Source organism: Dreissena polymorpha, chromosome 5, assembly GCF_020536995.1.
Source record: "Dreissena polymorpha isolate Duluth1 chromosome 5, UMN_Dpol_1.0, whole genome shotgun sequence".
In the NCBI taxonomy this organism is placed as follows: domain Eukaryota; kingdom Metazoa; phylum Mollusca; class Bivalvia; order Myida; family Dreissenidae; genus Dreissena; species Dreissena polymorpha.
In genome coordinates this window covers 111,431,250-111,444,733 of record NC_068359.1, presented here as the reverse complement: position 1 = coordinate 111,444,733, position 13,484 = coordinate 111,431,250, and the positions used below count along the sequence as shown (strand labels likewise).

Sequence of the window (13,484 nt, the reverse complement as noted above, 5' to 3'; positions counted from 1 at the left end):
AAGAGTGGTCAAGTACTTACGCACAAGTTCACTCAATACAGTGACGTTAGCGTTAAAGTTACGTCGTCGTCATATCCGTCATGCTAGGTACATGAGTCAAGCCAGTGGGTGAAGTTTCAATAATTTAGTCAAATAATTTTCCTCCGGCTACGAAAATAACCGCCAGCATTATACAGAATTGGAGATCACGTGACCCCTTATGGAATTTTTACTTAGATTTTTTTATTCAATATAAGACATACAAGTATACGTGTATATGCTCATAAAACAAAGTGATACCATGTAGCAGCAATAATGTTCAAACATGTTATACAAGATATGCTTATATATACTTTTTTTGTTCTTGTGATTACAAAAAAAGGAAAAAAGGAAAAAAAGGTTAATATGTATTGCTTTTCTTTTTGGCTGTTTGTAAAAAAACAACAACAGAATAGTTGTGAATAAGAATGAGTTGCATAACGTGGGTAGAAAGCATACTGGACTTGTTTATGAAAGTTTAATGTGTTTCCATTTTTGTTCAAATAAGTGAAGTGTATCATTGTTTAGGGCAATTTCTTTTTCAATTTGAATCTTCAGTTTTAAATAATTAATAAAACAGTTCATGGTAGGTCTTTGGTTTCTGTATTTCATGCTGAATATAAAATATTTCATTAATTTAATTATGTCATTCACGGCGTTATTAACATCTTGTATTTTGAAGGTATTTACCCCTATTTTTACTTATCCGTGTTAAATCTGTGTCGCGCGCAAACGACTAAAAATATCGCCGATAATTTGACACATTTGTAGACTATATTGGCTCATTGATCGGCGCCGGCCCGGTTGATAACAGCTTTACTATATCCGCGTTATAATTTGACTTAAATTTTTAAAATTGAGACAAACACTCCCTTTAAATTTCATTTCGGTTGATTAAGAACTTTCGTCCAAGTTTGCCAATATGGTGACGTTAACGTCAACGTTACGTAGATGTTTCACCGGTCAGCGCGCAAGCACGTTTGTTAAGCTCACTGAGACGCGTCATATCGTTTTGGTCCGGATGACAACTTTTATACAAAAATTATCCATGTCGGTTGCGTCCGTAGGTACTACTTTTAAGTCATGTTTTACGTCGATGGCGTCTTTCGGCGAGCGGTCGTCACCTCGGGCATGCGGTACATTGAGCCAAGAAAGTGTGAGAAGATGCTTTTAATATGGTCAAATAATTTTCAACCGGGAAATAAAAAACCGACCCCTTATAATGAAAGGGAGATGACGCGACCCCTTATGAACGGTTTGCATCCGCGTTAAATTGTTGCCGTGCAAAACACCTTTGAGTATCGCCGCGAATGTTGACGCGTTTTAAGAACTTATCAAGACTGTGACGTTGACGTCATGGTAACGTACACGTTTAACCGCCGCAGCGCGAAAACGACTGATAATATCGCCGCCAAACTTGGAACGTTTGAAGAGCTCATCCAGACGCGTCAAAAGGCATAGGTCTGCTGGATCACATATATAAAATGGTCATGCAATTTGCGAGCATAAGTGCCCCTTGAACGTAATTTTTAACGTCGAAGAAGTCGAAAGTTCGTCGTAACTTCCTACATGCTAGGCACATTGAGCCATACCAGTGTGTGAAGTTTCAATAAATTTGGTGAGATAATTTGCCTCCGGCACCGAAAAAAACCCGTCTCCAATCCAAACGAATGGGAGGTCACGCGACCTCCTACGGACGAGTTGCATTTACGCGTTTAATAAGTGCCGGGCGAAAACACCTCAAAACATCGCTGCGGAATTTAGCACCTTTGAAGAGCTTATCAGAAGTCGTCGATTGGCACCTGGCCGGATGATAACATAAAAAATATGAACGCACTTTACACGGTGTTATTTAAGAATTTGACGTCAATTTTTGAGGTAATGTCACGGGACGGCGATGCTTTGTGCGAATTTAAACAAACACCCCATTTACTAGTAAGTGACATTTAAATTGGTTAAGTACTGACGTAAAATTTCGCTCAAGAGCGTGCGGTCAACTTCAACGTAGCGCACGCGTTTCACATGTGCAGCGCGCATTCACCCTTCAAACAAAGCACGTTTATAGAATGCACAAAGACGTTTCGGATTACATCAGTCCGTTGGATGAATTCGTGAACAGAATAGTATCGGCGGGTTTGCTTTAACAGCTTTGTTCAAAAAGGCTTTTTCATCCTTCGTCTGCTTTAAGCGGTGATTCAACATACAAACTGTTACCATCTATTTCATATAGGTCACATAATGAGTATAATCGATCAAATTAAAGAAACAGCTTTTGTTAGGCAAATTAACTTTTAGGAAATTAAAATTTGAAGTTGCTATTGAGCATCCATTTTTGGAACTTTGGATTAAGGAATAAAACAGTAAACTAGCTTGATGTTTATTGAAATAATAATAAAGTGAGCATGTTATTGAACATTTTAAGTTCCGCCTGTTCTTTAGATCAGTTTTTCGTACCGGTCAAGAAAAAAGACGTTTTTACGCTTTTTCCTAAGACAAATAATATGTGAATCGGTCATAAATGTTATGCTAATTGTTTTTGAAAAAAATCACATATCACCTTAGAACCTGGTGTTTGCCTTGACAATAAATTTGAAGTCAACTGTAGGTTCAAACAGTAACTGTAGTTATTACATTGAATTTGATGTTAGAGTTAAAGCATAAAGTATCCACCGATTGTCCAAAACACGGCGTGTACTGATGTACTGGGTTTATAATCACGATTTCGGCTCCACTTCTGCTGTAACCGCTGCCCCATTTTAATTGCAGGCTCGGGCATATTCTGCTGATCCAGAGTGGACCGCTATTCTGGTTCCCGTCGTACTATTATATTTTTTTGTCACAAAGTGTCAGGGGCAGGTAATCAAGACTAGCACTGCGCTAAGGTTCCCTACCTCCGAACAGAGGTTTGACTTTAACCAGCATAGCTGGATTGTATGTGAGAACATGGAACGACAACTCTGCGTGAAGATTGTAAGGTTCCGCGCATTCTATACATAGATGGTGACGTCACTACGTTATTGTCAGTAAAGACCGGTGTGACACAATGAGGTTCCGCGTGATATCTAAAGTCAATGCGGTTAAGTATAAATACGTTTTGATTCCGGGCGTCTATTTTGCCTCCTATTGTTATAAAAGATCGTTTTCCACTGGAATCAGAACACAGCCAATATCCAAATATTTAGTGGAGTGTAAACATTGTGGCACTGCACTAAGGTTCGGCATAATTTCTGAAGCTGATACGGTTAAGTATAACTAAACTTTAAATTACTTAACGGTATGGTAAATGAAACAAGATTACTAGATCTACTACATTTATATGGACATGAAGTGATTTACATGGATGTTAAATAATTGAACAAGTATTGGCCGTTGAAAGAATAAAGCAAATGCTTGACCGAGTTGCGTGGGAAAAGGTCGTTACCAAAAATAAACTTGTTAAATACAGATAGTGCAGATTAAATTCAGGTTAACAATATTCATTTTGACACAATACAATCGCCCTTGTTATCGGCGATTTTCTTCTACCCATGGAGGTGCCTCAAGATTCTGGATGGTCATGGCTTGTTCTTATTGGTTCGTTAGTTTATCTCATATTTACTATACTAAATATGGCATTACTATTTTTATTATTAGAAGAAGAATAAGAAGAAAAAGTAGTAGTAGTAGTAGTAGTAGTAGTAGTAGTAGAAGTAGAAGTAGAAGTAGAAGTAGTAATAGTAGTAGTAGTAGTAGTAGTAGTAGTAGTAGTAGTAGTAGTAGTAGTAGAAGTAGTAGTAGTAGTAGTAGTAGCAGTAGTAGTAGTAGTAGTAGTAGTAGTAGTAGTAGTAGTAGTAGTAGTAGTAGAAGTAGTAGTAGTAGTAGTAGTAGTAGTAGTAGTAGTAGTAGTAGTAGTAGTAGAAGTAGTAGTAGTAGTAGAAGTAGAAGTAGAAGTGCCGATAATAATAATAGTAGTAGTAGTAGTAGTAGTAGTAGTAGTAGTAGTAGTAGTAGAAGTAGTAGTAGTAGTAGTAGTAGTAGTAGTAGTAGTAGTAGTAGAAGTAGTAGTAGTAGTAGTAGTAGAAGTAGTAGTAGTAGTAGAAGTAGTAGTAGTAGTAGTAGTAGTAGTAGTAGTAGTAGTAGTAGTAGTAGTAGTAGTAGAAGTAGTAGTAGTAGTAGAAGTAGTAGTAGTAGTAGTAGTAGTAGTAGTAGTAGTAGTAGTAGTAGTAGTAGTAGTAGTAGTAGTAGAAGTAGTAGTAGTAGTAGTAGTAGTAGTAGTAGTAGTAGTAGTAGTAGTAGTAGTAGTAGTAGTAGTAGTAGTAGTAGCAGTAGTAGTCGTAGTAGAAGTAGTAGTAGCAGCAGCAGCAGCAACATCAGGACTTGGGGTAGTAGTGCTAGAATAAGTAGTAGTAGAGTGGTAGTGGTGGTAGAAGTAGTAGTTGTTGTTGTCGTCGTTGTTGTTGTTGCATGAGTAGGACTAGTAGTAGTAGGAGTAGGAGCAGTAGGAGCATTTGTAGAAGTAGTCAAAGGTACTTCTAACGTAGCACTTTCATGTATAAACATAATGTCTCTACAACTGCTGAAAATATTAATTGTAATTTCGCTCTTTTTGAGTTATAACAATTACAACATTTTTATAAAAATCGTTCATCCATGACTCCCTGGCACTTCTGAATCACATTCGATTGTGGTATGCTTGGGCTGCACATGCAACTCTGTGAACAATATGGATTTTTGGTTGCATATTTGTTATTTCTTTTTAAAATTTGATCTAAATACATATTTATTTTAATAGCTGATAACAAGAAGTATATGTGCAGGATGAAGATTGACGAATAGTCGTTCGCCAAAGTACTCATGTAGTGTTAAACCAGCACGTACCGCACGTCTAGCACGTGTATTAAACGAGTAACACACACAACAGACGTTGGCTCTAATGTCGTTATTTCCCCACCCAATTATTACTTAACATTTTTGTGAAGAGTTGAACATTGGTTTAAAGACAAGATCTAGAGATGAAATATGAAAATATTAGTTCTTCGTTTGCATGCTAAAACTACAGTGAATGTGTGTCAGTTAAACACGTTATAGAAGTTACAGCTATGATGAGCTGACATGGACATGTGTAAAGCATCGTATATTGTCGTACATTATTTAAAATATTGTTGCTGTTGACATTACGGCATCCTTATCGGTTGAAACAAGTCCGAGAATTCCAATCGCGTTTCGCCAACGATACATTCTTACAAGTAAAGTCGGTGTGAATTCTAATAAAAACTAGCAGAATAGTTTAATTGTCTAACTCTTAAAGGGACCGTCCAACAGATAAAGCGTCGTATCGAAGCGATTTTATATTTTGGGAAACTACGAGGATTGCTTATATAGCTCAACAATACATCCGCTCTGAAGACGAGCGTGGATGGTCGAGTATTCTAGGCGGGAAGCTTTTTACTCCAGGAATCGAGGGGTCAGTGGTTCGAGCCCTGTTGAGAGTTACTTTATTTTCTTCTTTTTTTAAATTGTAATTTTGTTGTTTTTTTACTGGAGATTTTTAGTTTAAATGTTTAAATTTATCAATATAAAGCATTTAAAGCATGTAATGACAAACTTCAATACATGCCAAAATCTGTTGGACGGCCCCTTTAATGTCTTAATGTTTGTCCGTCCTTTTTACCCAACGGAAGGATATAGTGTTTGCGTTATCTGTCTGTCACAATCTTTTGTGGCTATATCGCAGTTACGATACAAGATTTCAACATGAAACTGTATGGGTGTATAGATATCAATGAGGAGACCCATAACCCTACACATTTTGAAATAAGAGTTATTGGCCTTTGTCGTTTTTGTGTGATGCAATTGTGCAGGGCAATATCTCAGTTACAATATTTAATTTCAACATGAAACACCATGAGTGTATATATATATATCAATGAAAAGTGCCGTGCTTAAGAACTGCAACACTACACTTTCTTAAATAAGAGTAATTGCCCTTTGTTGTTTGTTTGTACTGTGTTACACAAGTAAGGTGAATTTCGAAAAAAGTGTATTCCACGTGCGTTTTCAGGAGCCACGTTAAATATCATGCTGACTGTTGGCGTCGTCAAGTCGTCTGGCATCCTTTTCGTTGCCTTCCAAGAACGCTTCCAGTCTACGTCAGCGACGACGTCACTCTTGTCCACCGTTCAAAACTTCACATACAGCATAGTTGGTAAGAATATTTGCAATCCATGTTAACAATTTGCGTACTAGAAAGAGGCAAATTGGATTCACCGATCATTCACTTGATGAATAGCACTGTGGGTAAGACAATAGTAATGCCAGAGATAGAAACTTACTTTTTACGGTATGTCGCCCAGGCGGGCAACTATCTTAAGTACTTTGGCAGCCCGGTAAGCGAGTAAGAAGCCCAGATTTATGCACACGTCATACTTGTCTAATCATTATTTTTAACAAAAACTAAATCATGCATGCTTACATTTTGTAAATAACAACCGTCAACCATTAACTTAGCGGCATGTCGCGCCACGATACGATAAATTCTTGATATTGAAAACCAAATATGAACGCAGAGAAACGATTTTTTTTCAAGAAGTGTTTATACATATCTAGAATATTCAATGTGAATGTATTTGTCATTTATAAGCATTGATAACGATTGTATACCATTGTTTTGGTATTGATCATTATAACACGCTTCGTAGAAAATAGTGTCAGTATGTCAACGGAATAACACGACTTATTTGAAAAATGCGCACTCATGCATGTTTACTAAATAAGTATTTGCTTTTCTTAAAAATATTTGTCCGGGTTACGATGTCCGTCTGCAATATGTCAATGTCCACGCGCTAACTCGCATTTAAGCCACGGTTTGGATGCTGTAACTGTAAAAGTTGGCTCTTGTGGTGATTTATTTCAGCAATTTCCATACTTCCACTCACATCTCGTTAACTCGTGTTTCCTCACTCACGACTTGCTTATTGTCCCCTACTAGTGAGACCGGAGGGGACTTATGATTTGCGCTCTTTCTGTCTGTCAGTCAGTCAGTCTGTCCGTCACACTTTTCTGGATCCTGCGATAACTTTAAAAGTTCTTCATATTTTTTCATGAAACTTGAAACATGGACGAATGGCAATATGGAGATTATGCACGTCATTTCATTTTGTTCCTACGTCAAGAATTCTGGTTGCTATGGCAACAAATAGAATAGAAATATTGCTGAAAATGGTCGATCCTGCGATAACTTTAAAATTTCTTCATATTGTTTCATGAAACTTGAAACATGGATAGATGACAATATGGAGATTATGCATGTCATTTCATTTTGTTCCTACGTCAAGAATTCTGGTTGCTATGGCAACAAATAGACTAGAAATATTTCTGAAAATGGTGGAGTTTCACCGGTAGGAGACCATATTACTTTGCAATAGTCTTGTTTGTACTTAACATAACTGACGACTCGCTTACTCGTATTTCACTTAACTCACAGCTAACTCGTTTTAAAGAGTTGCTTTCTCGTATTTCACTCCACTCATGACTCGATAACTCGTATTTTACTTCACACATCAATTGCTAGTTCGTATTTCACTAATACCACGACTGGCGTAAGTGTATTTTACTCCTCACATGACGCGATAACTTGTATTCCACATCACTCACTATTTGTCAATTCGTATTTTATGTCACTATAGACTCGTGACCTCGTATTTCACTCCGCATGACTCACCTGCTCGTATTTAAGTCAACTTAAGACTAGCGTAATCGTATTTTACTTTACACACGACTTGCAAACTCGTATTTCACTTCACACACGACTCGAAAAGTCGTAGTTCCCTTCACTCACTGCTCGCTTTTAACTATAAACACGACTCGCAAACTCATGTTTCTCTTGACACACGACCCGCTAACTTGTAATTCACTTCACTCACGACTAGCATACCTGTATTTCACTCCACACACGACTGGCAAAATCGTATTTCACTCCAGATGTGACTCGCTTATTCGTTTTTCTCTCCAGCCACGAAACGTCAACTCGTATTTCACTTAACTCAATACTGTCTAACTCGTATTTCACTCCAATCATGACTCGCTTTTTAACTTCACACACTTCTCGCTTAATCGTGTTTCTCTCCACATACGACTCGCTCGTATTTCACTTTAAACAAGGCTCGCTGACTCGTATTTCACTCCGCAAACGACACGCTTACTCGTTTTCCAGCCACGCTCGTGATGTTGCTGGGTGTAAAATTGGCCAGCTGCCGGACCCTGGTGGCGATTGGGGCGCTGGTGAACTCTGCAGCCTTCGTCATCTCCTCGCTGGTCGGCAATATTTCCCTGCTAATGTTCTCCTACGGTATCCTTAATGGTAACGATTTACATTCGGGGAATCGTTGATGACATGTTGGTCGATCTGGTGTCCAGGGGGTGGGGGATGCGTATACGGGAACTGACCAAGTTTCAATGAGATTAATTGGAACTTACAAAATGACGTCGGTTTTCCCTCAATATACGAGCATATATAGTTGCCAGTTTGAAGTTCCTTTCTTACTTCCTTCCGTCACACTTTTGTTGCAGTTTCTCATAGCGCGTTCAATATTTTACCGATCCCTTACATATTTGGCATGTTGGTACCTTGCATGGACCTCTACCTTTTGATGAGGTTTGAGGTCACTGGGTTAAGGTCAATGCCACTGAGGCTAATAATAGATTTTTCCGTCACACTTTTGTTACAGTTTCTCATAGCACCTTCAATATTTTTCCGATCTCTCACATATTTGGCATGTAGGTACCGTGCATGGACATCTACCTTTTGATGAGATTTGAGGTCACTGGGGTCAAGGTCAAGGTCACCGAGGCTAATGATAGATTTTTCCGTCACACTTTTGTTACAGTTTCTCATAGCACCTTCAATATTTTTCCGATCTCTTACATATTTGGCATGCAAGTAAATTTCATGGAGATCTACCTTTTGATGAGGTTTGAGGTCAATGGGGTCAAGGTCAAGGTCACCGAGGCTAATAATAGATTTTTCCGTCACAATTTTGTTACAGTTTCTCATAGCGCCTTCAATATTTTACCGTTCTCATACATATTTGCCATGTAGGTACCTTGCATTGACCTCTACCTTTTGATGAGGTTTGAGGTCACTGGGGTCAAGGTCAAGGTCACCGAGGCTAATAATAGATTTTTAAAGGTGGTTATTAACACATAGATTGACAAAGCGCATCATCGGAGAGAATCCATCAGTTTCACTGATATTCTTGTTTATTCATATGTCTACAATCTTGACACAAACATCTAAGGGAAGCAGCACCAACACCATAGAGCCGAAATGGAGTATTCGTTTTTATTGTAACAAAATATAAATATACACTGGCGTACCGAGTAAATATACACCATACTATTTCACGAAAAGCCTAACAAAGACGCCTTTTTGTAAGTCAGTTCCAACTAATCTCACTTAAACGCAGTTATCTCCAGTATACGCATGCCTCCCCCCCCCCCGATAGTGTATACTATTTCGAATGTTTGAGCATGGGAAAAAGAAATCGACCTGGAATTATTTAGGTTTCCTAGTTTGCCAGGAAAATAAAATGTACAAAACTATTTGAATATCTTACAAACATCTGGTCAAATTGGTTTATGTCTTAAATAATGATAAATAGAACTTTTCATCGTCTTTAATGTTCTTCGTCATACAATTGTTTTCGCTTGTAATCGGGGTTTAATTTTCTCATGAATTAAGCGAATTTCAAAAGGAAAGTGAGCTCATCATCTCCGGTACCCTGTGCAATAATAAATTAACAATTGAACAGAATTACTACAGTTTTGCCGTAACATAAATACCTATTATTGAACATGAATATTTACAGGAGTCGGCAATTCATTCTCCATCGCCACATCGCTGACGATGGTCAGCCTGTATTTCAATAAACGTCGTGGGCTGGCCAACAGCCTGGCGATCTGCGGGGGTTCGGTCGGCGGTCTGGTGTTCGCGCCTCTCCAGACCGCAATGTTAGAACACCTCGGCTACAACGGTTGTCTACTAATCATGGCGGCGCTCCTTTTGAATGGATGCGTGAGCGCCGCGCTCTTCCGGCCGACGACATTCTATACGAGTCGATCTCGCCGCGGCGGCGTCAGCGGTGGTGATAGTAAAGAGGCGCGCGTGTTGATAGCGTCCGATGAGAGCCATACTGGGGATAATGCAATGGCAGCACTTGAAAATGTAAAGAATGAGACGAGGGGAGATCGGATCGAGCATTTAGGCCTACAGCCAAAAAGAACAACGGGGCCGAGCATATGCAGGACTGCGGATCAACAGTCGGAAATCCATCAAAACTTTAGTGAGAACACGGTAGTAGGGATGAATGGCCAATCTTCACTTATTCAAGAGTACTTCTATCGAGAAAGAAGCTATAGCGATTCTGGAAAGGAGAACTTCCGCAAACAACACGATGACATAGGTCCGAGAAATATTGACGTGGTTTCGTCAAATGACACTCACACTAACAAGAGCAGCTCTCGTAGCTTTGATCTAGGTACAAGCAACAATATGATACATAGTTTGAACAATCTTGTCACTAGTTTTAATTCATCGTCGGCGTCCATTTTTGCAAACGCAGACTATATATCCGGTTCGGCACTAAATATTTCAAACGGCCCGTTACATATTCAGTCAATTCACGAGCTGAACGTTTCCCCTGAAAATAAGTCTCCTAATGCATCTCGTTGCTTAGCCTTTTTAAAGACATTAACAATAATGTTCGACGTAAAAACCATCAAAATGCCCATATGCATTGCTTTTCAACTATCCGCAATGCTGCAATGTCCGTCTTCAATGCTCAGTTCTATCTACATAGCCCCGTACGCCAAAGAAAACGGACTGGACACACGCGACGTGGCCCTTTTGGTTACTGTCTTCAATTCAGTAGACCTCGTAGCGCGAATAGCCACCGCGTTCATCTCGGACAGCAAGTTCGCGCGGCGGTCTACCATGGTTGCGGTGGCAGCTATGGTTATTGCCCTGGCGTCGCATATTTTGCGTTGGTTTAGTTCGTTCAGCGCTTTGATGGCGTTTGCGGTGTTACTGGGACTAGTCAACGGCGTGTACTTCTCGCTCTACGCTGTGATCATCGTGGACTATATGTCTATAGAGCGACTCAAGAGTGTCCTCGGCATCAATGCGCTAGTACATGGATCATCCGTAGCACTCACGTTTTATTTAGTTGGTAGGTAATCGAGGAATGTGCTCTTTAAAAACAAAATCAGATAGTTATATGAGCGTAACGCCGCGCCCTTTCCAATCCAGAGATTTCATATGATTTCATTTAAAAAGCACCTCTATGCACAAACTGTATTTCTAATAAAACTATTGTTCTGAGCGAATGTGTTATCGACCTAATATTCTTTTAATAGTTTAATGATGACAAATATGAAAAAAGATAGCACATCATTATTAACATTTCTCACCCAGATTACAAATTGTTGCGGCATTTCATCGAAAAGTCTGTAACTTTAATCAGTCGATGTTATTGTCAGTGCCGTGGTCGTAGTAAGAACTTGACTCGATGATCAATCCTGGTTTCAGGTCTGCTGCGTGACTTCACCGGTTCCTACGTGTATTCCTATCACTTGCTGGGAACCATGTCGCTGCTAGGTGGAGTTATCATGTACTGTCTACAGTTCATAGGTGAGAACCAGGGTGCCATGGATACGGAAACCGTAGCGAAAAAGCCATCTTGACAGATAATTAACTTTTACAGTGTATTACATGTACAAGGAACTATGCCGTTAGTTTTGTGTATTTTTTTAGATGTAATCTTTATTTGTTTATCCATTTTGGAAACTATTTTTATTACGTAAGAAGATGATGAAGCACGCCAAATGGCATTGTACACCATCTGTTAATAACGGAGTTATGGCCCTTTGTATCTTGAAAAATGCTTATTTTAGTGTCAAATATAACACTTTTGTGTCTAGAAGCATATTGGCGGGGGATATCAATTCAACGAATTTGCGTGTTACTTCTGTTTATATGGAATCATATTTTCGTATTTTGTAGATTTCTGTCATGGTATGGACTGATTTAGTTTCATTGTTTATGATTCTACGTGTTTAAATGTTCTGTAATGTATTGCACGTTGAGGCCAGGTTTTATTACATTGAAGTCTCAGTTCGGAATTGAATATTAGTTTATGTGTCAAATTCTATACTTGCTGTAGACTCTATTTTGAATTATGTTGAATTGAATTATGTATGGAACGGCGATATTTTATATTGATCTAGTTGAGTGATAAATGTCCATTTGTGAATTCGTAATGTTTTTTTCGTGCTGGCATTGTGATGATTATTTACCCGCAATTATAGACACATTTTTGTATATGCTAAGAGTGTTTTTATATATTCGAATTTGTGTTATTTTCTCTTGAACAGAATCGCTCTCTAATTTCAGATATGATTCAACATTTACCCATCCCTATAGAAATACACATATGAATCACTGCAAAAAAAATCCGTTAAAATAGTTATATAGCGCGAATTGTTTTCATGTACACTAAAGCGTGAACGACTTCAGAGGCCACTCAGCCCAGAATGTATTACGTAAACAAGTAAAGTGCATGGCAACTTAACACTGCAGACATGCTGTGTCAGCCAGACAGTATACCTCAGTTCGTGCATGCGTCAGAAATACTGAAACATACATTGTCGGAAACGTTGATAAAAATATGCATGCACAATGAGTAATCTGTTGCGTTATTTCGGATTGCTTCACATACATTCATGCATTTGAATATCTCAATATTAACTTTTTAATTTATTTTTCGAATTCTTACCTTTGTAAGAGGCCCTTTTTTTTAATTAAGATGTGTTCTGACTATGATTGGGTGCGATTTACATATTCAAAAGCTTGCCGGGTTCTTTTCTATGCGAGTTACAAGAGATTCTTTAACCGTACACACTATTAGAGTTATATGATTATACTAAGACACTTAAACACGTTTTCAAAATGACTTAGTAAAAACCGGTAAATCGCCGGTATTTGTTGGCATCAAATATGCAACATTGCGTTCTTGTGTAGATTACCATTGAACACAGGTATGATATGGCCTCTACGTAGAGATGAGACATTGTACAGGGACATGTGTGATATGGCCTCTACGTAGAGATGAGACATTGTACAGGGACATGTGTGATATGGCCTCTACGTAGAGATGAGACATTGTACAGGGACATGTGTGATATGGCCTCTACGTAGAGATGAGACATTGTACAGGGACATGTGTGATATGGCCTCTACGTAGAGATGAGACATTGTACAGGGACATGTGTGATATGGCCTCTACGTAGAGATGAGACATTGTACAGGGACATGTGTGATATGGCCTCTACGTAGAGATGAGACATTGTACAGGGACATGTGTGATATGGCCTCTACGTAGAGATGAGACATTGTACAGGGACATGTATGATATGGCCTCTACGTAGAGATG

At 38.7% G+C, this 13,484-nt stretch overlaps 1 protein-coding gene across 3 annotated transcripts; it reads left to right on the top strand.

Annotated features, from left to right (window-relative positions):
• The first annotated feature begins 1,281 nt into the window (after nt 1-1,281).
• Nucleotides 1,282-12,402, top strand: LOC127830945 (monocarboxylate transporter 12-like). Of its 3 annotated transcripts, none has more exons than XM_052355883.1 (5): nt 1,282-1,479; nt 6,059-6,202; nt 8,210-8,356; nt 9,864-11,222; nt 11,582-12,402. In XM_052355883.1, the coding sequence occupies exons 2-5, from the start codon at nt 6,076-6,078 to the stop codon at nt 11,734-11,736; spliced, it is 1,788 nt and encodes a 595-aa protein (XP_052211843.1). In that variant the 5' UTR covers nt 1,282-1,479; nt 6,059-6,075; the 3' UTR covers nt 11,737-12,402. The 3 variants fall into 3 exon arrangements, with proteins under 3 accessions (XP_052211843.1, XP_052211845.1, XP_052211842.1); XM_052355885.1 differs by lacking the exon at nt 1,282-1,479 and adding an exon at nt 3,194-3,591 and having other exon boundaries at nt 9,864-10,532; XM_052355882.1 differs by lacking the exon at nt 1,282-1,479 and adding an exon at nt 3,194-3,591.
• Nucleotides 12,403-13,484: the final 1,082 nt, after the last annotated feature.